This window comes from Gracilinanus agilis, chromosome 2 (genome assembly GCF_016433145.1).
Source record: "Gracilinanus agilis isolate LMUSP501 chromosome 2, AgileGrace, whole genome shotgun sequence".
Lineage (NCBI taxonomy): Eukaryota > Metazoa > Chordata > Mammalia > Didelphimorphia > Didelphidae > Gracilinanus > Gracilinanus agilis.
The window spans coordinates 302,380,022-302,407,899 of record NC_058131.1 but is presented as its reverse complement, the minus strand read 5'-3'; the positions used below and the strand labels follow the sequence as shown (position 1 = coordinate 302,407,899).

General features: G+C 36.0%; 1 protein-coding gene across 2 annotated transcripts in view; it reads left to right on the top strand.

Annotated features, from left to right (window-relative positions):
* PHKB (phosphorylase kinase regulatory subunit beta) overlaps positions 1–27,878 on the top strand; it is a 231,915-nt gene that overhangs the window by 193,188 nt on the left and 10,849 nt on the right. For both annotated transcript variants that reach the window (XM_044664172.1, XM_044664174.1), the window contains exons 26-28: positions 392–594; positions 22,316–22,450; positions 25,701–25,830. In XM_044664172.1, coding sequence (XP_044520107.1) covers positions 392–594; positions 22,316–22,450; positions 25,701–25,830 — 468 coding nt within the window. The remainder of the gene's footprint in view (positions 1–391; positions 595–22,315; positions 22,451–25,700; positions 25,831–27,878) is intronic.

Genomic DNA, 27,878 nt, shown 5'->3' with positions numbered 1-27,878 from the left:
TGGCGAGAGATCAGAGAAAGGTGAGTGTGAGTGCAAGCTAGAAAAATTATAGGACTGAACTACATTTCTCTGTATGTAATCTAGCAAGAGCAGAATAACATCTACCCAATAATGTAGGGTACTAAATTCAGTCAGAGTAAATAACCATAATCTACTCTAAACCCTTTGCTACTTCATGTACTCTTATATTTTGGATCACCCATTATATCATCACCAGAGTTGTAGACCAGTCTTTGAGAAATGCTTCTAGAAATATTCCAAACAACTAAATATTTACCCTGCAAGCTTAGCCTGTACAATGAAATTCAGCCCAGCTTGACTATGATTTTTTTTTATTTCACCTTTTAGTAGCCATGGGCTTTTGAGATTCATCTTTTAAACTCATTCATAGGTAACTCTGGGGGCCTTTGGGCATGAAGAAGAGGTGATCTCGAATCCTTTGTCTCCAGGAGTGATTAAGAATATCATCTATTACAAGTGTAATACTCATGACGAAAGGGAGGCTGTCATTCAGCAGGAACTTGTCATTCATATTGGCTGGATCATTTCTAATAATCCTGAATTATTCAGTGGCATGCTGAAAATACGAATTGGGTAAGTAGAAGGCATTTCATATGTATCAATGGTTTACTTAATTTAGATGAATGGAATCATAGCCTTTAATGAGCTCTGCCATTAGGTAAGTTAAGCATTTTGGAAGGTACATCAAATCTTAGGCCATAAAGACATTGCTTATTGTTTTTTGAGTAAACATCAGTGTTAGGAAAGAAGCATTTAACTCTGCATATGCCTAATTTAAGCATACAAGAATAATTTACTCTGTTGGCAAGATCAAATCTGGTGGGTTTAAACAGCTATAAATTCATAGAAAATACTTTGTACTATAAGAGGGAAAATTGTGAAACTGGCTGTAAATTAATAATTTTATTCATTCAAAATAGTAGGGGGAAAGTATGGAAAAATAGGAGAGAAATATGTTACTTTTCTTGCTGCTCCATTTAGCTTGCTATTCAGTGACCACCATTAGGGCCCCACAAGAGAAAAGGCCAAAATCTGCTCTTGCGTCAGCTTTTCAAACTTTTTCTCCACCAGCTGACTCTCACACATCGTGGGAGCCAACTGTGACTTTCTATTTTGCCTGGGTCACCCCAGGGGCAGTGCAGTGGATATCCACCTGCCCCTACCCCCTATTTTGTGATCTCTTGACTTTATTGCTACTTTTTTCTGGCTGCCATTCTATCCTTATGACCCAATCCACTTGATAATTTCCTTCACACAATACTCTCCTTTTTCTCCATATATACAATTTGATCAATCTCTAGAGGAAAATGGTTAGCTCAGTGAAACAGAGAGACAGCAGAGAGTGAGGTAGACATAGGGCTTCTGGGAGCCTGGGGATATTCAATGAAGAAAGAGAGGAAGTAGGCTTAGAAGCATGGTTCTTTAAAAACTTGACTGCTTTTATCTTGCATGAATAACTTTTAAGACATTGAGCCTTGGGCATTTGTGAGAAATTTAAATTAGACTAAAAAGGCTTTGTTGATGGTGAATCTTTTCATCAAGAATCCCACCTCTTTTTTAGGGGTTCCGGGAATAATTTTGAATATGTTCATTAAAGGCTAGAATCTATTTTCCAGGGAAGCTTAATTAATTATATATATATATATTACCTTAAAAGATTAACTGGGCCAAAAAGCATTTGTTAGATGTGAATTATAACGTATTTTATTTGCCATCTTTTCTCTCATTTATTTTGGTGAGGAAATATATTACTATTCTCCCACAGAGTCAAACATAACCTTCATCCTTATGCCCATTAAAATTTTTTCCTTGAAGATTTAGAGACATTTAAAATCACACTTAAGAATAGTTCCATTTTGATATATTTTGACCTGTTTATTTCAGTCTTTTCAGTTCTAACCTCTTGACCACATATTAGGATATTTCAGGTAGAAAAAACTACTTTATTACCATAGTAAAATATTTCTCTGAGACAAGCTGTAAAGTATAAGTTACTATTCCAAGGTGCATACTGTGTAATGAGTGTTATAATTAGGAGGTCTTCTGAAGGTGTGAGTCATTCTACCAGAGCCTTAAACAAAGCTTTATAGTCAAGGTTAACAGTTTTCCAAGATTTTATGATGCCATATTTTTTCAGTCCCTAGCAATTTTACCTTTATTGCTGATCCAACTTTTTGAGGCTTAATTTATGTCCTTTTTATCAGCTGTACCCTCCTTTCTTGAATCACTAAATCTGACCTAAAACTTCCTAGACTTCATGGGAACAATATATGTTTAGTGTATTCCAAAAATAGTTTCCCTACTATTTTATTTCTTGTATTCAGTACTTTCTGTTTGCTTATCATGAGAAATATTGCTTCTTTCCTTTAAATACTGTGTCACCAAAGACATAAATGTCAGTTTTGTAGCATATGATTTGGTATTTATCTATAGTAGAGAAACCTCATCATGGAAAAATTTACTAGAAGCCTTAAATTTTCATTGTCCTGAAGTTCATCTTAGAATTAATTTTTTCCTTTAAATTCCCATTGTTTAAGTAAACAATAATGGCCTCTGACCCTCCTTTTTATGTATGTGTCCCTGGAATGTCTTTAGCATACTTTAATGGTGGATTCTGCTAGTAATAACCTTTGGCATTTGCAGGTAAGGGCTACCCTGGTTCAGTGTTTGCATGGATCTCTTTTTAAATGGAGATAATTCAAATTAAGACAGTGACATCAATTGAAGCTAAGGTGTATAAATCTAAATAGTTCCCATTTCCTCTAGTGCTTAGCATCATTTTTATGCTCCTATGATCATAATCATCATATACCCTAAAGAATCCAAAGCCTTCCCATCTTATCCATTATTGAAACTCAAGAACTTTTTCTTATTCTCTGAAGCTGATCTCTCCCATAATTAGAGCATGGGCTTCTTGAGGGCAGGGATCACCTTCATTTTTCTAACAATGTTTTTTCACTTGGTAACCAACTTAATAAATACTTTTTCATTCATTCATTAAGCAAAGAATCTCAGGGAATGAGACCTCAGAGTCTATCTAGTGAACATTTTTCTTGAGTAGAAATCATCTCTACAGCATCCTTGACAAATGGTTATCCAGCTATAAAAAGGAATTCTTTATTCCTTTTTTAATTTAATGGGGGGCCTGGAAGTCATCTTACCATAAAGATGTGTAGGGATTAACTAGCCCACAGTGACAGGAAGAAGAAACCATAGAGACTGTAGTATAGAGAGAGGGGGTCATATAGTTTTTTCAAGCTTTGGCTGAGTTCCAAAAAGCAGTTAGGGGTTTGGAATCTTGAGGGAAGAGGCAGTTGGTTTGGGTCTCCCATGGAGAGAGGTTGTCTAACCAACTGAGCTGCTTCCTTACCTATCTGTAGTATTGAAATTTAGCCTAGCTTTGAAATATTTACTTAAGAAATTGTTATTTTGGATAAACCCTTTATATCTTCCTTCCCTAATATTATTTCCTACCTTCCCTCCCTTACCTTATATGTCTGTGGAGTTAATAAGGAGAGTAATTAGAGAGGAGTTCAAATCTGTGAAGGGTTAATTGTTATTTGACAGTATTAGATATAAAGAAACTAGTCAATCATCATTTATTTTGTAAGCTGAGTAAAAGGCAGGTCCTTACTCAGACTCCATCTTTGCTTCCCTTCCCCCACCTGAGGTTCCTGAGACAACTGTTAGGGCTTTCCTCAATCCACTTTCCTGACAAATCATCCTTTAAAAATAATAAACCCTTTTGTGTTTTAACAGACCTATTAGTATAATTTGTCTGTTAGTTATTAAGAGAGGGAAGAAGACGGAAAGAACCAACATACTCTGGGCTTGAAGGGAAGCTGGGGTATCCATCTAGAAGGAAGGTGTAACTTCAAAACAAGTCCCTTCCTGTGAAATTAACTAAACCCTGTTTGTTAATTTTAGTTTAGTCTATTTCCCTCAGCCTGTGTTTGAGTCTAAGCCCCAGTCTGTAAAGCCTGCTGTTTAGTCTGTTTACTTTAATTTCTCCTCTCCCTGAAGATCTCTGTTTCCCTTCTGTGTTATACTCCTGACTTCAGTCCTATTATATCCTGAATCTCCTTAATCCCAGCCTACCTGTAACCTAGATTACTCACTTAGCAAGTCTATGACAACTTCCTTCCAAAATTCCTTATCACACACACCTTTCCTCAAATTACCCCCATTACAAGACAGGAAGGAGAAACCAGAGGCAGGAAGGAGGAACCATAAAGACAGGAAGTGAGGGAAAGAAAGGGTATAAAAAGGTGCCAGCATCAGTTGGCCAGGCTGTCAATTGCTGACAGAGCTGGCAGTTGCAGGGAAGTTGGCTGCTTGGAGTGAGTTGTTGAGGGTTGGTTGCTGGTGGTGTGTTGGGTTGGTGTTTGGCGTTTAGTTACTGGAATATAAAAAGAGGACTTGAGGTTACTGAGAGGACTTTTTGGCTTTTATGTTTTGGGCTTTTGGTTTGGGCTGTTAGGTTTTTTTTTCTTTCTTGAACTTTTTGGAAGGTGCCTAGTCTTCGTTGACAGACTTAACTGGAGTTGGATTAAACACTGATTGTGTTGGTTTTGACTGGGCTAGATTGGGTTGGAACTTTGGGAGGTGGTTGTTAGTTATAGGTAGATATAGGCAGTTTTAGGTAGTAATCATAGTAATTATAGGATAACTAGTATAGACATTAGGAAATTGTCTTTCTCTACTTTCCTATATTTCTCTCTTTTACTTAATTCATTTTAATACATTCTTTTAATATTCTCTAATTAAACTAAATTGTTAATTGTTAAAAGTTTCTAGAAGTTTTCTTTTCTCTGGCTTAAAGAAATAATATTAATTTACAATTCTACCATATTCTCATTAAACTTAAATTATTAAAAGCTGCTCTCTTATTTTGTAATCATTTTCCTTACTTTGTACTGAAAATATACTGAAGTCAAGTTCCTAGCAGCTAATTCTATACAGCTGTTGATCCTTTATGGTAAACAGAGCCATCTACTGACAGGAAATAGAACTGCAAACAAAATTAACAATTAGATTAACTATGATTCTGAGTTGTCTAGTTTAAATTGTTATACTGTTTCTTGTCTACTAAAATGACTTATTATCCAACAGAATATTTCACAGTGGCTCTATCTAGCACTGCTCCTAGCATAGTGGTAGGAGGCTTGGAATTTTGCCTATTCCTCCTCAGGAAGAAGCAGAATAATAGTTTTGCTGAACTAAAAGCTCACTTTGAAGAAAAACTAGAAAATAACTGAAGTGACCTTAAAAAGAAGCTAGAGTAGAGCCTAAGGGATCTCAAGGAAAATAACTCGACTGACCTTAAGAAGCTAGAGGAGATTTTGGGGGAATCTCAAGACTTATATAAGAAGCATTGAGAAAAGCTTCAGAAATCCCTAGAGTGAGAAGGGAGACTTATCTCTCAACACTCCCTCATCATTAGAGCTGACTCAATCTCTGTCCAGTCTTGCTCCATGCAATTCTGCTCATGCTAGAACCACCTCAACTCTTCCTCATCCTGTTCTATCTATAAATCTAGCTAAACTCTTCCCACTTGACCTAGTTCTCTGCTTGCATCCATTACCTGTTCTATGGCAACTCAAAAAAAAAAAAAAAAAAAGAGGCAGAAACCAAAAATAATTTAGTTACAGGTCTTTAATAAGAGTGGAGATGTAATTTCACTAAGGCATCATATACCATTCACTCCCCCCCCCCCAAGATATTGAGAGATTCCAGCAAAATAAGCCTTCTTTTGAGGATGATCCAATTGTGATTATTAAAATGCTAGAGAGCATTTTTCTCAAATATAATCCTAGATGGATTGATACTGAAAATTTGCTCCAAGCTTTTTTTTTTTTTTTAACTCTTAACTTCTGTGTATTGGCTCCTTGGTGGAAGAGTGGTAAGGGTGGGCAATGGGGGTCAAGTGACTTGCCTAGGGTCACACAGCTGGGAAGTGTCTGAGGCCGGATTTGAACCTAGGACCTCCCTTCTCTAGGCCTGACTCTCAATCCACTAAGCTACCCAGCTGTGCCCCCAAGCTTTTTTGACAGAGCAAGAGAAAAATAAAATTGCTGACAATTCGTCCCTTCTGGCTTGCCAATTAAATGTAAGGGTTAAATTGGGAATTTTGACAAAATAAGAGAACAGCTTTTAATAATTTAAATTTAATGAGGGGGCAGCTGGGTGGCTTAGTGCTTAGAAACCCAATCCTAGAGACAGGAGGTCCTAGGTTCAAAACTGGCCTTCCTAGGTGTATGACCCTGGGCAAGTCACTTACCCTCCATTGCCTAGCCCTTACCACTCTTTGGCCTTGGACCCAATTCACAGTATTGACTCCAAGATGGAAGGTATGGGTTTAAAAAAAAAAAAAAAAACAGAAAAAAAACCTTAAGTTTAATGGGAATATAGTAAAGTTGTAAATTAATATTATCCCTTCAAGCCAGAGAAAAGAAAACTTCTAGAAACTTTTAACAATTAACAGTTTAGTTTAATTAATGTAGAGAATAGTAAAAGAATATAATTAAATGAATATAGTAAAGGAGTGAAATATAGGAAAGAGGTAGAGAAAGTTTCCTAATGTCTATACTAGTTATCCTATAACTGCCTATAATTACTACCTAAAACTGCCTATATCTACCTATTACTAACAACCACCCCCCCAAAGTTGGAAAACCCCATCCAGCCCAATCAAAACCAACCCAATCAGTGTTTAATTCCAACTCCAGTTAGGTCTGTCAATGAAGACCAACCACCTTCCAAAAAGTTCAAGAAAGAAAAAAAAAACCTAACAGGTCAAACCAAAAGCCCAAAACCCCTCTAAAGGCTAAAGCCAAAAAGCTCTCTTATTAAGCTCAGGCCCTCCTTTTATATTCCAGCAACTAAACGCCAACCACCAACCCAACACACCACTAGCAACCAACCCCCAAAGACTAACAGCCACTCATGCCCAGCAGCCAACTTCCATGCAACTGCCAGTCCTAACTGTCAGCAACTAACAGACTTGCCAACTGATGCTGACACCTTTTTATACCCTTTCTCTCCCTCATTTCCTATCTCTATGATTCTTCCTTCCTGTCTCTATGGTTTCTACTTCCTGTCACTATGGGCTGGTTAATCCCTACACATCTCTATGGTAATATGACCTCCAGGTCCACCATTAAATTAAAAAAGGAATAAAGAATTCCTTTTTTTCACAATTAAGAATATCTTTATTTTTTTAAACTTTTTTTAATATTTATTTTTTAGAAAATTTAACATGGTTACATGATTTATGCTCTTACTTTCCCCTTCACCCTCCGACCTCCCCAATTTTCTTTCTCTGTTTTTGATCTACCTGGCTTTGGAATCAGTACCATATTTGTGTCATAAAAGGAGTTTGATAAGATTCCTTCTTTGTTTATTATATCAAATAATTTTTATAGTATTGGGATTAGTTGCTCTTTGAATGTTTGATAGAATTCACTTGTGAATCCATCAGGCCCTGGTGATTTTTTCTTAGGGAGTTCTTTGATGGCTTGTTCAATTTCTTTTTCCGATATGGGATTATTTAGGTATTCTATTTCTTCTGCTGTTAATCTAGGCAATTTATATTTTTGTAAATATTCATCCATATCACCTAGATTGCTACATTTATTGCCATATAATTGGGCAAAATAGTTTTTAATGATTGCCTTAATTTCCCCTTCATTAGAGGGGAGGTCTCCCTTTTCGTTTTTGATACTGTCAATTTGGTTTTCTTCTTTCCTTTTTTTTATTTGATTGACCAGTACTTTGTGTATTATACCTGGTTTTTTTTCAAAATACCAGCTTCTAGACTTATTTATTAATTCAATAGTTCTTTTACTTTTGATTTTATTAATTTCTCCCTTGATTTTTAGTATTTCTAATTTAGTTTTCATCAGATGCCCTTACTAATAATTATTATTTTTATTGCATTATGATCTGAGAAGGTTACATTTATTATTTCTGCTCTTTTGCATTTGTTTGCAATGTTTCTATGCCCTATACATGGTCAATCTTTGTGAATGTACCATGTGCAGCTGAAAAGAATGTGTATTCCTTTTTGTCCTTATATTTATTTTTCTCCACATATCTATTAAATCCAATTTTTCTAGGATTTCATTTACCTCTCTTATCTCTTTCTTATTTATTTTTTGGTTTGATTTATCTAGATTTGAAAGAGGAATATTTAAGATCTCCCACTAGTATGGTTTTACTATTTCCTTCTTGAGCTCTGCCAGTTTCTCCTTTATGAATTTGGATGCTTTGCCATTTGGTGTATACATACTGAGCACTGTTATTTCCTCATTGTCTATACTGCCTTTTATCAGGATGTAATTACCTTCCCTGTCTTTTTTAATCATATCTATTTTTACTTTGGCTTTGTCAGAAATCATGATCTCCAATCCTGCCTTCTTTTTCTCATTCTAAGCCCAAAAGATTTTGTTCAAACCCTTTACCTTAAATTTGTGTATGTCCACCCGCCTCATATGTGTTTCTTATAGGCAACATATGGTAGGATTTTGGTTTCTAATCCACTCTGCTATTTGCTTCCGTTTTATGGGTGAGCTCATCCCATTCACATTCAGAATTATAGTTATCAGTTGTGTATTTGCTGACATTTTAGTATCCTCTCCTAGTTCTACCCCTTCTTCTTACACTGTTTCCGTTTTTAAACCAGTGGTTTGCTTTAAGCCAGTAACCCTTGTCCCCTCCTTTGATTTACTTCCCTTTCTACCCCTCCCTTATTATTCCCCTCTTTTTATTTTTAAGGCCTAATGAATTCCCTCCCCCTCCTTCTCCCCTTCCTTTTTTGACCTCCCCACTCCCCTGCTCCCCTTGGTTTATCCCATCTGACTTTCTCAGTAGGGTTAGATAAGAGTTTTATATCACAATGGATATAGCTACTATTCCCTCTCAGGGTTAATTCCACTGAGAGTAAGGTTTAAATATTACCTCTTAATGCTCTCTTCCTCTCTTTCTTATAATAGTATTCATCCCCTCTCCTTCCCATGCCCTCTTTGTGTGTAATAGAATATCCTATTTTTCTTATTCACTCAAGTTTCTCTTGGTGTCCTCTACTATTCACCCTCCCTCTTTCCCACCCCTCTATATCATCTTACACCATTTAGTATTCCAACCTCTCCCTATGAATAATTCTTCTAATTACTAATAGTGAATAGTGAATAGTATTCACTACAGAGAATTATACATAACATTTCTCCACATAGGAATACAAATAATTAGATCTTATTGAAGCTGTTACAGGGGAAAATTTAAAAAATAGGAGTTTTCTTTCTTCCCTTCTGTTTCTTATTTACCTTTTCATGTTTCTCTTGATTTTTGTGGTTGGATATGGAACTTTCCATTTAGTCCTGGTCTTTTCTGTGCAAATACTTGGAAACCTTCTATTTTGTTGAATGCCCATACTTTCCCCTGGAAGTATATAGTCAGTTTTGATGAGTACGTGATCCTTGGTTGTAGACCCAGTTCTCTTGCCTTTCTGAATATCATATTCCAAGCCTTGTGGTCTTTTAGTGTGGAGGCTACCAGATCCTGTGTGATTCTGATTGGTGCTCCTTGATATCTGAATTGTCTCTTTCTGGCTTCTTGTAAGAGTTTTTTCTTTTACTTGGAAGCTCTTGAATTTGGCTATTATATTCCTGGGGGTTGTCTTTTCAGGGTCTAGTGTAGAGGGTGATCTATGGATCCTTTCAATGTCTATATTGCCCTCTTGTTGTAGAACTTCAGGGCAGTTTTGCTGAATTATTTCTTTTAGTATGGAGTCCAAATTTCTATCAATTTCTGCTTTTTCAGGAAGACCAATGATTCTCAAATTGTCTATTCTAGACCTGTTTTATTGATCTGTCAATTTCTCAGTGAAATATTACATGTTTCCTTCTATTTTATCAGTCTTTTGACTTTGTTTTATTTGTTCTTGCTGTCTTGAGAGATCATTGGCTTCTAATTGCCCAATTCTTGTCTTTAGAGACTGGCTTTCTGCTATAATGTTTTGATTTTCCTTTTTCGATTTGGTCTATCCTGTTTTCCAGCTGTTTGATTTTGGTCTCCAATTTGCTTATCAATTCTTTTGATTTGGGGGCATCTTTTTTGAATTCCCCAATTCTAGCTTTTAGAGACTGGTTTTCCTTTTCCAATTGAGAAAAATCTGCCTTTTAAACTGTTATTTTCTTCCGTTTTTTTCATCATCTCAGATTTGAACTCTTCAAGAGCTTGTGAACAGTTTTCATTGTTTTGGGAAGGTTTGGATATGATTATTTGTTTGTTCTCCTCTGCTGTTTGCTTTGTTGTCTGGATTTTCTCTGTGTAAAAGTTGTTGAGTATTAAAGATTTCTTCTTGCAGATCTTTCTCTTCTGGGGTTCCTGAGTCTGGCTTGCCATTTTTAGCTCAGTGCCCTCTCAGCTTTATCCTCATGCCCAGGGTCTGTCTGCACTCTTTAGGCTCCTGATGTCTTAGGTCTAGTTGTTCTCAGGGTCAAGCCTCCTGGTGGTCCCCTTGCTTGTTCCTTTGCCCGAAGCTCCTTTAACAGTCTCAGGGCGCTGTTTCCACAGTTGTGCACCCCTCTGTACTGGGTCTCCACCCAAGATCCACCTGGGCTCAAGATCCGCATGCGCACCTGAGCTCAAGATCTGCGTTCAAAGTCTGCTCATTCTTTAGCTTCTTGGGGTCTTGAGTCTTGCTGCTCTCAGGAGCTGGCCCTGGTGACCGCAGGTGGCTGCCAAGGACTTAATGGGTGCCCCAAATTTGCTCTGACTCTTTTGTGCTGGTTTTGGCATTGTAGGTGGGGTGTATGTGGGGGGGGGGGTTGCTCAGCTCACGTTTAGTGAGAGCTGTTTCACCTCTTTATAGCATGGAAATGCCCCAATTCCATGTACCTTCAATGCTGCGCCCTGTTGTGGGGTCCCTTTGTTCGTCTGGATTTGTTTTTATGTCTTCTTGAGGTGTCCTATATGTGTGAGTTAGGAGAGGTCAAACAACTACTTTTTACTCTGCTGCCATCTTGACCCGGAAGTCTAAGAATCAAAGAATTCCTTTTTACAATACCTTTGCTTGAAGTTCTCCAGTGACAGAAAGGCAGGGGATGACATGCACAAAATTTACATTTTTAGAAATTGTAAACTTTAAGAATTGTAAAGGGCCTCAAAGATCATCAAGTCAGATGCATACCTTATCACATTCCCCCTCTATAGTATCCCTAGAAAGTCAGACAGCCCGTTCTAATTTAACAGAGCTCTAATTGATAGGAAGTTTTCTTCTTATCAAGCAAAAATCTCCCCTTCTAACCCAAGCTCTTAGCTCTGTCTTCTGAGGCTCAGTAGAATAAATGTAATCCATCTTGCATATAACACATCTCAGGTACCTGTAGACTACACTTATACTCTCTAAATCTTCTATACTTAAGACTAAATGTTTCCAATTCCTTAAATGAATCCTCATATGGAATGTTCTCTGATCTCCTCCCCATACTAGTTGAAAATTTCTGGAATTGCTTCAGTTTATCTATATCCTCTCTAAAATGCAACAAACAAAACTGAACATGAGTATGGTTTTGTTCTAAGATAGAATTATATAGAACTAGCATCTCCCAGAATGATCTGGACACTATGCCTCTGTAGCATAGAATAGCATTAATTTTTTGGGATACCACATTCATGTTGAATATGCATCCCACTAAAACCCATAATCTTTTTTTACAAGCTGCTGTTTCCCAGGTAGTTAGATGGTACAGTAGACACAGTGATAGACCTACACTTAAGAAGACCTGAGTTCAAATCCAGCCTTAGGAACTTACTAACTCTTTGACCCTAGGCAAATCATGTAACCTCTCTTTGCCTCCATTTCCTCAACTGTAAAATGTGGGTGATATTAGCATCCACTCATAGAGTTATATATCAATTTGGAATATTTATAAAGCCTTTAGCACTGTACTTGGCACTTAGTAGTTGTTAAATAATAAATGCTTATCCCTTCTCCCACTCCCCACCAAATACTTTGATTAATTCAGTGGGTAATATGTAGGCTAAAACCGAGAAAGGGACCAAAATCATGGAGGTCACAGACCAGGTGTGAGATAATGAAGGTGGTAGGAATATGAATGTAAATGAAGAATAAATGTGAGTAGTATCATGAAGAAGAGTTTAAAAAAAAAAAAAGAACTGGAAGTGACTATAGAGGCTATCTTGTCCAACTTCCTTTTTTATACAAAAAAGGATACTGTAGTTCAGAGAAATAAGTGAATTGCCCAGGGGCACAGAACTAAAGTCCTTATAGAAATGAGATTTGAAATTAATACCTCTGATTCCAAATCTACTCCTTTCTCTTTTGTACCATTCACAATATAGTGAACCTACCTCAAATTGTTGAATTAAGTGAAACAAGTTCTCCCTTCTTTAAACTAAATACAAAATGAAAAGCAATGCATTCAGTAATTTGTATTAAAACCTTTACCTTATGTCTTAGAATCAATGCTATGTATTTGTTCCAACATGGAAGAGTACTAAATGCTAGGCAATGGGGAATCAATGACTTGCCTGAGGTCACACTGCTAAGCAATATCTGAGGCCAGATCTGAACCTAAGACCCTTTGACTCCAGACTTGGCTCTCAGTCTACTGAACCATCTAGCTGTCCCCAGTTAATTATTTGAATAATTGATTTAAGTCATTTGAACAACCTTTAGAAATGGAACAATGGAAAACATTAAAACCCCATCTATGAAAGTCCCATTTTCCAAACCTGTCCTCTGAAGAAATAAGCAGCTTGATTTTGAATAGATGTTAAACCTCATCATTTATGCAATCATGATAATGCATCATGATAATGCAAAAGATAAAAACACACAAAGAAGAGAGTAGATTGTAGAATTTTGTAGAATTGTAGAATATTTTTCCCTTTCATTCATTTATGTCATGATAGAAATTTTTCTAGCACAAAAGGAGTCCAGGGTCTGATTGCTTCTTAGTAAAATGTAGAAAAATATTCATCTCTTTAACATTTCAGGTGCAAAAATACTACCTACTTTTTAAAAACACCTTTTTAGCGGTTTACACAAATATTCTTTCTCTGGGAAACAGTTCCAAGTACTGCTTCCTATATACTTATAGTCAATTCTCTATAATTTAAGCTTATCCATGCATTATTTCATATCTTAAGGTTAAGATATATTTGTTTTGTTTCCCAGCTTCAACTGTAACTCCTTAAGAAAAAGTTTTGAACCTTTGTATTTCCCAAAGTATTTAGCACAGTTGTGGGCAGTGAATTTGGTCCTCAATAAATAAATATATGTTGCAGTGAGATGAGAGAGTCTAAGTCCCCCCCACACCAAAACCAAAGGAGTAGATTCCAGGCTATAAGAATGAAAAACATGTGTCCTTGAAATTCTCCTAAGATATGTAGATGCAGTTTAGAATTTTTTTTTAAACCCTTAACTTCTGTGTATTGGCTCTTAGGTGGAAGAGTGGTAAGGGTGGGCAATGGGGGTCAAGTGACTTGCCCAGGGTCACACAGCTGGGAAGTGTCTGAGGCTGGATTTGAACCTAGGACCTCCCATCTCTAGGCCTGATTCTCAATACACTGAGCTACCCAGCTGCCCCCCCCCCCGTTTAGAAATTCTTAAACCATTCTCTTATGTTCTACAAGGATTATAGTCTATTAAGATTTTGAAAAATAAGAAATTTGAGGGGAAGAAGATTTTTCCTTCTTGTAGTGCTGTAGAATATCTAAGAATGCCTCAGTGCTTCAATGTTTTCAAAATTGTACCACCTTTATGATGAAATTCCTCTATGTGCTTATTCTGGCCCAGTCTCTCTTCCACATTTTTAAAGTTATATTCCCACTTCCTCCCTGAAGAGGGGCAAAAACAGGAAACCACCATAAAAGCCATGAAATCCTTGGGCTGGGGGTCTTGTGAAGTTGAGTCTTGAGGAGAGTATCTCCTGGAGATAGTCTTCAAGGGAACTTTACTGGAGACTGCAGCGTGAATTATGACTTCAACTTAGATTCTGACTCCTGGACTACTTCATTGGGTGAGTGAAAAGGGCTGACTAATTTTCTAGTTTCCTAAGAGACTAGCTTCCATTTTGGAGGAGGCCTTGTAGTTACTCACTACTGCCCCTCCTGACTGAGGACTAGTATAGGTATTTTCTCTAACCTCTCTCACATTTCTTTACTTTATTGTTTCCCCATTAATTTGGTAACTTGTGACTTGAGATATAACTTCAGCGACCATGTTATTTCATATAATTTAAGTCCAACCACTAAATTTAACCTTTACACATTCCTTCTGAAACCTTCTGCAAACTTATTTCTTCTCCATACCACTTTTTAATGTTTTTTTTGAAGTAGTTCTGTTCATCCTTTAACCATATTTACAAAACAACCTGAGAAATGTATTATTATGAATCTGCTTCTAAGTCCCTGAAAATACATTCTTTCTAGTTTAATATCAATAAGGGAGTTTAGTAAATAAGGTACAGAGCACATATGAGCATATGAGTTGCTATAACTGATTATGATATTAATTAGGAATATAAAGTATGTACAGGAATCTAAATCTGCTCTTGCCAAATAGCTTGACTCCCCTAAGGGAAGTGCTTTAAATTAACTTCCCACAGAGGAGTTAAAAATATTATAGTATTTAGAGTTGGAAGGGATCTTAGAAGTCATCTAATTCAAATCCAACATTTTACAGATAAAGAGCTCCCAGTCTTCTTTATTCCGAATCCTTTTCTTTTTCTACCACATCATGATTCCTTACCTGCTACCTAATTTAATTCTTTAGATCAGTGATGGGCAAACTTTTTAAAGAGGGGGCCAAAGGAAAGGAAATGCTCATCTGTCAGTCTGTTTCTAAGGCAATTCTTTTGAAGTTTCATTGTATTGTGTCCTATTCATTGCATTCATCAGATTAGGAATAATGTCACCCAGGGGATAGAACATTTCAGGGGGCCCCATCTGGCCTGCGGGCCATAGTTTGCCCATCACTGCTTTAAATGACTAGGCTAAGTTTTGGAAGACCTGGTCAAAATGATCAGGTTCATAATCCTTTTTACAAGGGTATTTGATAAGCAGCCATTATGCCCTCTGACTTGGAATCTGGGCAAGCTAGTGGAATAAGAGAAGAATCCAAATCCAATGATAGAGACCACAAAGCTTTCCTTACAGAGTTATACTAAACCTATAATGGGGCCATGAAGACAGAGCACTTTCCCCACATTATGAAATATTACAGAATGTCACCATTATTTGATTGCCTTTGGCCTATATAGCAACTTAGGAAATCACTCATATTCCTTTTTGGGGGATTTTAACTACTCTAACTTGGAAAAGAGTCAGCTTAGGGCATAGAGTGCTGGGCCTAGAGTCAAGAAGACCTGAGTTCAGATTTGGCTTCAGACACTTCCTGGCTGTGTAACTGGTATCACTCAGGTTTGATTTGCCTTAATCCACTGGAGTGCCAAGAAAATCCCATATGAGGTCACAAATAGTCAGATATGATATGACTGAACACCACCTTGGAAAAGGAAAAAATTTCTTTTTGTGTCCTTTACCTGAATCCATCAATTTCCCCTTCATTTAACCCTTTTAACCCATGGACTTCAACGTCTGTTAAATTACTTAATTGCCTGATAATTTACTTGTAATAAGATATACACACTTAACATAACTGCTTCTAAAAATTACCTTGAAATGCCATGCAAATAATTTTGAAAATATGCCTGAAATTGGTGGCCAGATTTTTTAACAGACTTCTAGGTAATCAAGTTCCTCATGAATTTTTAACTTTAGTTTTCTCTCATAAGTCAGTACTATGTATATCACTGCTATACTATGATGATAAGAAACTAAAGCTCTTAGAAAATAGCCTTTTCTTTGTAATGCCAAAGAGCATCTAAGAGTTAGCACTTTATTGTTTTGGCTATAGTCTCTCTTTCAGGGGTGACTATTATTGAAGGGACTGTTTACTTGATCACTTGGACAGTGTATCCTTCACAAAGTCCTACTTCTCACCATTTAGGAAAAAGATTAGTACAAATCCTCACATTTCTAGCTTCATAGTATATGTCACTTAATCGTCATGTAATGAATCTTGTCTAGGATTTGCTCTGTGTGTGTGTCTGTGTGCGCACGTGTGTGTGTTTGTGTGTAAAATGCCTTTATTTTAAATATCCTCCCCGACTTCTGCTTATTTATGTTACCTACTCCCTCCATCACTTTTAAACCAATAACTCTACTCTTATTTTTTTTTCCTCAGAGTTAATCCAGTAGATTCAATTTCTTAAACTTTACCACCATCAAACCACTCCACTGAGCAGAATTAACCTTCTCACAGGAATAGTAGTCTAGACTGATAATGATTTGATTTGGTGTCTCATTATTGATTTGTATGCCAGCTTTCATGTTGAAAGAAATCAGGTCTTTGACAGGCCCATTACTGCAAAGGCCTCCAATCAACTGATTTCCCCCACAGGTCCGTCACTCAGATTTTAGGTAAGAGATCCTTCCAAGGGTTTATTTTATCAGTCATTTTCATCTCTGCTTTTTACTTGAAATATCAAACTTAAGCAATCTTGAGCCAGAAATGCCTTATCCATTGATGCCCCAAACAGCATCTCTGACTTACAGAACTGACTCCTAGAGAAGACCATTCAATATTATTATTCACATTTCTGCTGCTATTTGAGGCTAGTGAAGCTTTTTCCTTATTACAGACTCAAAGAATTAGGAGAAGATTATCTGTTCCAAACAATTCCTGACTAAGAATCTTTTCTGCAAAGTCCCAATGTATACCTTAACTAGCTCTAGGGGGAACCAGTCCATTCTGAAATATCTCTGATGTTTATGAAGTTTTTCATGAAAAAGAAATCCTTCCTTTTCTTTTCCTTTCATTCATTGTTTTCAGTTTTGCCCTCTGGGTCCAAGTAGAATGAATTAGAGGAAAGGAACAAATATTCAGTGTTTACTGTATGCTAAGGCCTGTGCCAAGCATTTTACAAATATTTTATTTTATTCATTTTTTTATGTGACTGTCCTCCAAATACTTGAAATATATCTCCCAACTATCATATATCCATAAATATTTTCTTCTCAAGGCCAAACATCACCAGTTCCTCTAGTGGATACTTGATTGCATGGCTTCCACTCTCCTCATCATCCTATTTTTCCATTTTCTGTTCATACTTCAGCTTTTCAATGCCCTTTCAAACATATGGCAACTATCACAAAATATAAGAAAATAATTCATTTTAAAAATTATTTTTAAATTATTAAAATTGTATCTATATGTGATCTGGAAAAAATATAAAAGAAAAGAAATACATTTTTTATGATAGGGCAATTAAAACTATCACAGTACTCTGCTTGTGGTCTGACCCAGAGTAGAATAAGCTGAAACTATCATCTAATTCATTCTAGAAGCTCTCATCTCAATACAACCTAGGATAGTGTCAGCTTTTGGGCTTCTATGGCTTCCTCGTGTCACCTGAAATCCACTGAAATCTACAAATATTTTCCCACATAAACTATCATCTAGCCACACCTTCTTCGTCTTATACTTCTGAACACAAATATAAAACTTTTGAGTTTAACACTATTAAATTTCATTTTATTAAATTTGGCCCATTTTTCTATAACCCAGTGAGGTATTTATGAATCCTAATTGTCATTCATTGCCTTAGCTATCCCTCATATTTTCATGTCATTTGCATCTTTTATCAGTGTGCCATTTATGCCACAATGCAAGCCATTGGGAAAATTATAAATTAACATTCTTTTTGAGGTGGATATCTTTATAGGAATGACTGTCATTTTCATATTCAAGCAAAAGAAGAGTATAATTGTAGTTCTAAATCCATATCAAACTATCTTTTCTTCTTAGCATTATGTTTCTGATATTTTAAGACCTAAATTTCTGATCTTTGAGGTAAGAGAAAAAAAAGTATAATGATGTACCTCTATCCTTTAGTTATCGGCTCCAGTGTGAGCCTTTGTCCCCTGACTAGCACATAAAGCTTCATGTCCCTAATTGCATTACCACTCTCAGTATTCATATGAATCAAGGAGAAAACAACTTTCTTTATCCCATATTTACCATTCCTCTTAATAGAAATGGTTTCACCAACTTTTATACCTCAACACATAATCTGCAATCCAGTGACACTGGCCTTTTTGCCATTCCTCAAAGAAGATACGCCTGACTCTTGACATTTCCACTGACTGTCTCTCATGTCTGAATTGCTCTTCTGAATCTGTCTCTTGGATTCTCTGGCTTCCTTTAAGACATAACTGAAATCCCACCTTCTGCAGGAAGCTTTTCTTGATTCCTCTTAATTTTAAAGCCTTCCTTCTGTTGATGATTTCTAATTTATCCTGTATGTAGCTTGTTCAGACATGGTTATTTATATGCCATTTTTCTCATTTTGCTTGTGAGCTCCTTAAAAGCAGGGACTGTTTTTTGTTTTTGTTTTTGCTTTCTTTATATCTCTTGTGTTTAGCACTGTGCCTGGCACATGGCACATGCTTAATTTAATTTAATTTAATTTAAGTTTGTTGACTGCTTATTCAATATCAAACTGAAGATATCTGTCTTACTAATTTCAAGTAAAACATCTAGCTGATCATTAAAGGATATTTGAGGTTTGTGGATCAGCTCTGCTGTTTTAGACATTTTACAGAAAATGTTGACTATTCTAGTTTACTAATAGTGTCAAGCTTCCAGGTACTGTATTTTATTCCTTGACTAGGGCATATGGGGAAAATTACATGTACATTTATCTTTGCCAGATCTCATAGCAAGAGAATTTTTTGACTGGTAAGCTTATTTCCTAGGTCTGTGAAGTAATACTAATGTACCTCTTTACATTTTTAAAGCAGTACTGAGGAATTCATTGTCCTCCAGTGAAGTCTTGATACTTGTGAAGGTTGGTTCGGTCACAAGTATGTGTCTGCCACTTTTTCATTTGACTATTGGCAAGTAAAGTATATCTCTGCTTTTCTAGGCAGACTGAATTCAGCAGAAAAATGACCCATAGATCACCTTCATTTTTCCTGCCCCCCTCCTTTACTTTTTAAAATCTTTCTTTTGCATTAAGTGTTCTTCCCCTTAGAATTGACTTCCCCATCTGATAATGTGACCTTGTCAGTGGAAGTGAGTTTAAGTGGTCAGGCAAAACTGTTGCCACATATCTTCATTAATAGTTTTAAGAACTCCTAAAATGGTTTTGATTGTCACATTTATCTCTACCTAGTGAATCTCCTTCTTCAGGCCTTTGAGTCTTGCTTTAAGCACTGAAATTGTGTCATTTTGGAACCTATTTTGCTTTTTTTACTTCAAAAATGTATTTCCAGATAATAGCCACAGCCTATTTAAAACTGTCATTTTAGCCATCCTTTCTTTAATTGGCATTTCAGTGAAGATCAGATCCAAATCTAGATGGAAATGATTTCTTAAGCAACAAAATGGAGTAACCAAGTAAAAAATATGTTTAAGAAGTATTTCCTCTAGATTGATTTCTGCAAAGGAGATGTGAACCTTCTCTGTTAAAAGACTGAATGTTTTATTATTCTGATGAATGTCAAATCCATTTATGTTCATGTAACTGACAGTTACCATTTAAAAAAATGTGTTGATCATTTGTCATTGTATTTATGAGAATTTGGTCAAGATTATTTTATTTAACAAGAAATTATTAAGTGCCTGCTGTATCCAATGTACTGCGTTGGCAATGGGAATATTGAGACAAAAAAAAAACCCTCCAAAAACAAACAAACAAACAAAGCACCTAAACTGATGAGATTTTATAAAATGAAGGGAGAAAACTGAAATTCCCATTTCATATCTCTCACCCAATTTTGTTATGCATGTTACTATGGATTTCAAAGACATGTGATGAACCAATTTATTTTGTTAATCAGTAATTAGTGGGATTTGAGTAAAATGGGAAGCATTTAAAAATAAAAAAAGGTTACCTATTAAAGAGATGGCTATTTTTGAAGTTCTTTTAGTGGTAGCATTTAGATAATTAACTGAAGACTCCAATTAAGTATTAGTAAAACTTTATTCCAGGCTATAGCTGAGAAAGATCAAGTGTAAATTAACTCACAAGTAATTGAAGAGTAAGCAGAAAACTTCGTTCTGTGTTTAGCTTTGAAATCAAAGATCAGGTGATTCAATTCACAGATAAGTGGACAATTTCATTTTGAGAGCTGAAGAGTCATGGAAATAGTATCAGAGGTAATTTCATAATCAACTTTAGCAGAAGGACACTCAAAACAATGATTTATTTCCTTGTACCTTTATATACTTGTGCAGTACTTCAGTTAAATATGTTAAGTGATAAAAAAAAGGATGAACAAATGGAAAAGTCCTTAGTCTTTGCCAGTAATATGGATCTGATTCTTTCTTTTCCCTTCAGTTCTTTGAGAAAGTAATATATTCCTTATGTTTTTTTCCTATTGGTAAAATGGTAAATCTTAAACCTAATAAGTTAATGTTTGAGGTGCTCTACATCACTGGTGTCTCTTTTTCTTCCTCTCTTTTCTTTATTATGGATGTATTCTTTTCTTTCCTGAATATATTTCTCCCCTTAAGCATGTATTCACTTAATTCCTCCATTTTTTTTTGCTTACAAATAATTTATTGTCTTTAGGACCATTGTCCTCATTTTTGAGTGGTTATTATTTATTTCTGGCCTAGGAAATGTAGAAAACAAAGAGATTTTTTTTTCGTGGCATTTGGCTCCTGTATGCTCACTTTTTCTCATCTTTACTCTCGCTGTTACCACTTCACTTCCACATTAGGTTTTGAAGTGCCCGGAGTGTCAATCCCAAAAATGAGTCTGAAAACCAGCAATGCAATAATCAAAGGGACTTTATTATCTTAGCTTAAGCTAAGGGTCTCACATGGAAAGGCTAATGTGAGACCAGGAGCTGTGCCAAGCCTGGGTTTTTATGGAGTGGTAGACAGCAGGGGGCGGGATAGGGGGATGTCTGTAGGCAGCAGGGGACAGGATAGGTGGATGTCTTCAAGGTATGCATTCCTTCAAATAAGGGGAAGAGTTATGGAAGGTAGGCATTCCTTCAGATAAGGGGGAGAGGTCTGGAAACCAAAGATCTGTTAAGTTAGGAATTCCCACAGACAAGCCCGTTTCACTACAATGCTATACAGGGGTCTGGATTTTCAATTATGACTCTCTCTCTAGGTTCCACAGTTTTTATCATTTCTTGTGGTCTAAAAAGCATTGAGGGAAATGAAAGTCCTTACGTAATCCAGTGATTGTATTAGAAGCTTGAATAGACAAAGGCAAAAGATATAATCTTTTTTAAATCTTTCCTTTTATTCTCCTTATACAGATTCTTTCCTTTACTATTTATCATCTTTCAACTTATTTATCAAGTTAAATATAATGCCATACCTAGGGAGTAGCTTTAGAAGTTTAATTTTTTATTGGATTTAGGCATAAAATATAGGCATGTGGCATAAAGGAGTAATTCTCCAGTTTACTCTTAATGGTTGTAGAATTTGACTTCCTTGAGGCACTGTGGCATTCCCAGAGCTTTCTTTCTGTTACACAACTGATTTATCCAAATCCTTTCACTCAAATGCAGCAGATGAAAGAAATGAGATGAAACTTCCCATAATGCATTTCAGAAACCCTAGCATTAAGCCATAAACTCATTTAAAGATAAAATAATTAAATGTCTTGGTTCTTCTGAAACTTACCAGTAAAATGTATTCTCTAATATATCAGAATAATTAAGTCATAACTGATTCTATCCCTTTGTTGCAAAGAAAAGCATTCCTTTTCTTGTTTCAATTTTTGTTCCCTTTCAACCTCTACAGCTGAAGAGGAAATAGATGAAGCATGTGTGCCCTCCTTGGGAAAGGATCATTTACATCAATTTCATCTCCCAATTCATTTCAAAAATGAATTGTTTATGCTCTGCTCATTTTTGGTGCATGCCCAATGTATAAAATATAGTGTGGCAGCTATTCTTATAATGCAAAATTGGAATAATTTTCCCTAATAAAAAATGCCAAGTGTTTGCCCCATTATCACCTTTTTGCATCTAAAACAGAATCTACTAGAACCTTTCTAGGGATATAGTAGTATCAAATTATCTTGATAAAAAATATGCTAACCATTCAAGAAGTCAATGTATGATTTTCCTGATATACCTTTTAACGTTGCAGTGCTATTTAGTTTATTCCCAAAGTACAATATGAGAATTTTTTTAATCTAAATCTTTTTTTTAATGACTTATTATGTTTCAGGTGGATTATACATGCTATGAAGTATGAACTACAGATTCGTGGAGGAGACATGCCAGCATTGGACTTATATCAATTGTCACCTAGTGAAGTTAAACAACTTCTCTTAGATATTCTCCAGCCTCAGCAAAATGGAAGGTAAAGAGGAAAGTAAAGTCAAGCACCCATTTATTAAGCTCCTACTATGTGCTAGATGCTGTACTAAACACTAAGGATACAAAAAATGGAAAAAACATCCAGCCTAATGAGGGAGATAACATTCAAATAACATTCAAACTGTATATAGGATTAATTCAAAATAATCACCAGAGGGATTAGGAGATCAGGAAAGACTTCTTGTAAAAGGTGAGGTTTTATCTGGTCCCTGAAGGAAGCCAGGGATGCCAAGAAACAGAAGAAGAGAGAATTCCAAGCATGAGGGATAATTGGGGATAATGCCTGGATTCGGAACTTTTTTGTTTGAGGATTAGCAAAGAAGCTAGTGATACTAAATCATAAGAGTATGTGAAGAGGAGTAAGGTATAATAAGATTGTAATGGTTGGAAGGGATCAGGTGTGAAGAGCTTCAAAAGTCAAATTGGGAATACTCTGTTTGATCCTGGAGTTTGTAGAGAACTAATCAAGTTTACTGACATATGAGAGGCTACTATTACATGGTCAGTTCAGAACTGTGCTTTAGGAAGATCTCTTGAATAGCTAAGTGATCATAAATTGGAATGAAGAAAGATTTGGGGCAAGGAGACCCACCAAAATGCTATTACAATCATTCAAGTATGATATTGTTATAAGGGTGCAAATGGTGAACCCCTGGGTTCAGGAAGGAAACCTTTCTCAAGAATGAGAGGACTCCAAGATTAGCTTAAAAGTAAAAAGAAAGGGGGCAGCTGGGTAGCTCAGTGGATTGAGAGCCAGGCCTAGAGACGGGAGGTCCTAGGTTCAAACCCGGCCTCAGCCACTTCCCAGCTGTGTGACCCTGGGCAAGTCACTTGACCCCCATTGCCCACCCTTACCAATCTTCCACCTATGAGACAATACACCAAAGTACAAGGGTTTAAAAAAAAAAAAAGTAAAAAGAAAGATTTATTAGTAAGATAGGATTAATGGCCAGCAAGACAGCATGAGTGGAACAGCTCCAGTCCCCCAATTCTGGGCTTTTTATATATTCTTTCTAGTAGTGTGGATATGAGTCCTAACACTCAGGCATTCAGTGGGGGTGGGGGCCGAGGGGATGGGAAGAGGGGGTTTCAGTCTGAGACCTTCAGGGCCCTGAGGTGTATCTCTTTGGTCTATCTTAACTTTAAGGAAGTCTAAGGATAATGGTCTTTGCCTCAGGAGTCACAAGGGCAGGAAGGGGGAAGGGAATTTCCCTGTTTATAGCCTGCCTGAGTTAAGGGGTACAGGGTCCCTGCCATTTCTGCACAATGCCCATGTCAATATGATGAAGATCTGCATCAGAGAAATAGCAGATTCAGATGAGAGGAGGAGGCACATGTGAGAAGCAAGACAGTAAAATGGACAGAACCTGGCAATAGATTTGGATATGGGGTTGGGAACTAAAAGAATGAGAAGTTGAGGATGATACTGAGGTTGTGAGGCAGGGTGACTAGGAGGGTACCCTCAACAATGATAAGGAAATTAGGAAGAGACAAAGAATTGGGTGAAAGTTAAATCAGTTCAGGTCAGACATAGTAAGTTTAAGATGTCTATGGGACATCTAGTTTGAAATATCTCATGAGATTATAGGACTCCTGTTAAGGTTAAGAGTGCTCTAAATTTTTTTTAGTTAATATTTTTCCCTCAATTAAATGTCAAAACAATTTTTAACCTTTATGCTTTTAAAATTTGAGCCAAATTCTCCCCTTCTTCATATCCTTTCCCTGAGACAGCAAACAATTTGGTAAAGATTTTATGTGTGCAGTAATATAAGACATTTTTCCATATTGCTCATTTTGTGGACGAAAACTTGAAAAACAAAAAAGAAATGGAAATCTCTATACCAGGTTAACTTCATAATCTTGAACCTTTTTAGTGAAATAAGGTATTTGCATCAATTTTTCATCCACGAAGTCATGTCAGATTGAATTCCTGGTTTCTCTACGGGTTCTTATTACTCCCATTATTTTTCTATACCTGGTCTCTATCCACTATAAAATGGGAATAATAATAACACATACTCTCCAGAGATGTCATAAGGATCAAATGAGATTTGGTTTAGGACTTTGTAAACCTTAAACTACTGTATAAATGCTAGTTATTTATTATTATTGCATTCAGTACTGTGTCATTTAGCCTACCACCAAAGTCTTCCTTCAGTGCCTCTTTATAGCATGGGATGACATTGGGAGATTGCCTGCCAAATTAGAGCTCCAGAAGCCTCTAGTCATCAGTGAGGCTTTCATTGTGCATCTTGATACAAAGGCTTTTTGCATTTCATTTAAAGAACCAGCCCAAGTGTAGAGAGTTGCTTTACCAGACAGTAAGTCATCACTGAGTTGTAAATAATTTTGTCCAAAGCAATCTACACCATTGGGAAGAGGTTGTAGAAAACATCTACACAAATGAAGTCATAGGTCTTTCAAAGTACTGAAGTATGTTACTAAAAATAAGTACTTACTTAACTTGGACAGGAAACCCTGAGGTGTAAGTGACTGTTTGCTAATTGTAATATGAAGAGATAATAATAATGCATTCAATATTTATGTGGCACTTGAAGGTTTACAAAGGGCTTTCTTTTCTCACTGTAAGACTGTGCTAGGTGGGGCAAGCTTTAGTATCCCCATTTTGCAAATGAGAAAATTGAGTTTCAGAAAGGTAAAATTATGTTTCTAGAGTCAACATAGCCAGGAAGTATTAGAACCAGAACTTGAACCCAGGTCTCCTTACTTCAGATGAATATTCTTTCTGTTATATCATAATGTTAATTTTCTGGAATTGAAAGTATCACTATTTTTAGACAGAAGTAAACTATGAAAAAGTTTAACTCAAATGTATATTTGTTATATTTTCTCTGTATAGAATTCTGAATTCATGGATGTGCTATTCATGAAATTTGTTTATGTAAATATTTTGTTTCTTATTTTAAAAATCCACTAGTTTAAAAGTTAAAAATCTTTAGATCATTTAGTAAGAAAGCCTAGTACCTTACTAAAGAATAACACTTCACCTACTAAATTTTTTAAGGTCTTGGGGATTTTTTTGGTCTCCCACAAGCTCTGTTTTTGCTATAAAATATTTATTGTTGCCAGGAAGACATAGTAGATATGCATCATTGATGGATTTTGTCTTTTATTGCTCACTCTACTAGCACAATTAATCCATATAGCAAGGCTGGTATCAGAGTAGAACAAGTTTGGTTTTGAAACCTGAAGCGTTTTTCTTTGGTCTGCAGATGTTGGTTGAACAGGCGTCAAATTGATGGATCCCTAAATAGAACACCCATGGGTTTCTATGACAGGGTGTGGCAGATCCTGGAGAGAACACCCAATGGTATCATTGTAGCTGGAAAGCATTTGCCCCAGGTAAAGTCCTGATGTATTTATGTATGGGATCTCTCTGGTGAGGCAAGACAATAAAGAAGTGAGGATTCTTCCCCACCCCCTCCCTGTCTACAGCACAAATAACCTTTCTACTCTTGGAATTTTAACTGCATTTAAAGGAAAGGTTCCAGGAATACAGAAAGAGGAAATACTGAAAAATAAGAATCTAGCACATTATTTTGGGCTGTTTCCTGCTGATCTGAGTTAGTGGTTTTTTTTCTTTTTCAATTGAAAAGTGAATGCTTTATAAAATAGATTTGAATAGTTCTACATACATTTCACTTTTCTAAGTAAAGTTGCGTTTGTATATGTTATGTACTTTTCTGTTTAAAGGAACCTTTTGGTAACTTCTCACACAATAACCACCTACTCCTTAGTTTATCCATTTGTATATTTCTGGAATTTCTTACATAATTTTTCCTTAAAGTAAGGAAAGCTTACATGCCCATGATTAATTTCTCATGAGTTTTTTCCATTAATGAGAGATTTTATCTACTCATGTGTTCTAATAAAGTATGTTAGGAACGTGTGTGTGTGTGTGTGTGTATGTAGGCATGATCATTTTCTTTTTTTCTTTTTTTCATAAATTACACGTAGAAACAATTTTTTACAAATGTGTTCTGAAATTTTGCAATTCAGATTCCCTCCCTCCTTTCCTCTCTCCCCTACCCCAAGCTAGTAAATGGCCTGTTATGGGTCATACAAGTGCTTTTATTCAGTACATATTTCCATATTCCTTTTGCTTTGATAGAATACACATATCACACATACAATAAAAAATTCATGAAGAAAAAAGTGAAAGATGATATGTTTTCATCTGGGATCAGATTCCAATATTTCCTTTTTTGACTTTGGATAGCATTTTTCATCATGAGTCCCTTGGGATTATCTTGGGGCCTAGTTTTGCTAATAATACTTTAGTCCTTCACAATTGATCATTGTATATTTCTTTTATTTTATTATTATTATTATTATTATTAATTCTTCTGGTTCTGCTCACTTCACTTTGCATCAGTTCATATAAGCCTTTCCATGTTTTTCTGAACTGATCCTATTCATCATTTCTTTTTAATAATATTCCATTACAACCGTATAGCACAACTTGTTCATCCATTCCCCAATGAATGAACAACTCCTCAGTTTCTAGTTCTTTGCCAATATAAAGAGCTGCTCAAAATATTTTTGTGCAAGTAGGTCCTTTAAGGAGGGGATATTCTTTTTTTTTTAATAGCAATTACACATAATAACAAATTTCCACATAAGTTTTCAGAAGTCACATGATCCAAATTGTCTCCTTCCTTCCTTCCCTACCCCCTCCCCACACTGGCAAGCAATTCATTATGGGATACATATTTAATATCATGGAAAAAATTTCCCTATTATTCATTTTTGTAAGTGAATAATCTTGTAAAACCAAAACCACCCAAATATGTACCCAAATAAACAAGTGAAAAATTGTAAAGCTTTCATCTGCATTGCTACTCCACAAGTTCTTTCTCTAGAGGTGGATAGCATTCTTTGTCATATGTCCCTCAGAATTGTCCTGGATCATTGTATTGCTTACAATAGTTGTCTATCAGTCTATCACATGTGGTCATTACTTAATCTTGCTATTACTGTGTGTAATATTTTTCTCTCTCCATCAGTTCGGGTAGTTCCTTCTGTATTCATTCTGTTCACCATTCCTTACAGCACAATAGTACTCCACCATCATATACCACTATTTGTTCAGCCATTCCCCAATTGATAGAATCTCTATTTAGTTTCCAATTCTCTACCACAAACAGAGCAGCTATAAATATTTTTGTGCAAGCAGGTCCTTTCTCATTTCCTTTTATTTCTTTGGGATTCAGATCTAGTAGTGGTATTACTGGATCAAAGGGTATGCATTGTTTTTATAGCCCTTTGGGCATAATTCCAAATTGCCCAAGGAGGGAATATTCTTAAGACAAATTGTGGCAGACACTGTGAATAAGGAACTACTAATTACCTAGATGAAACTTCATACTTTGGGTACAAAATTAACTATT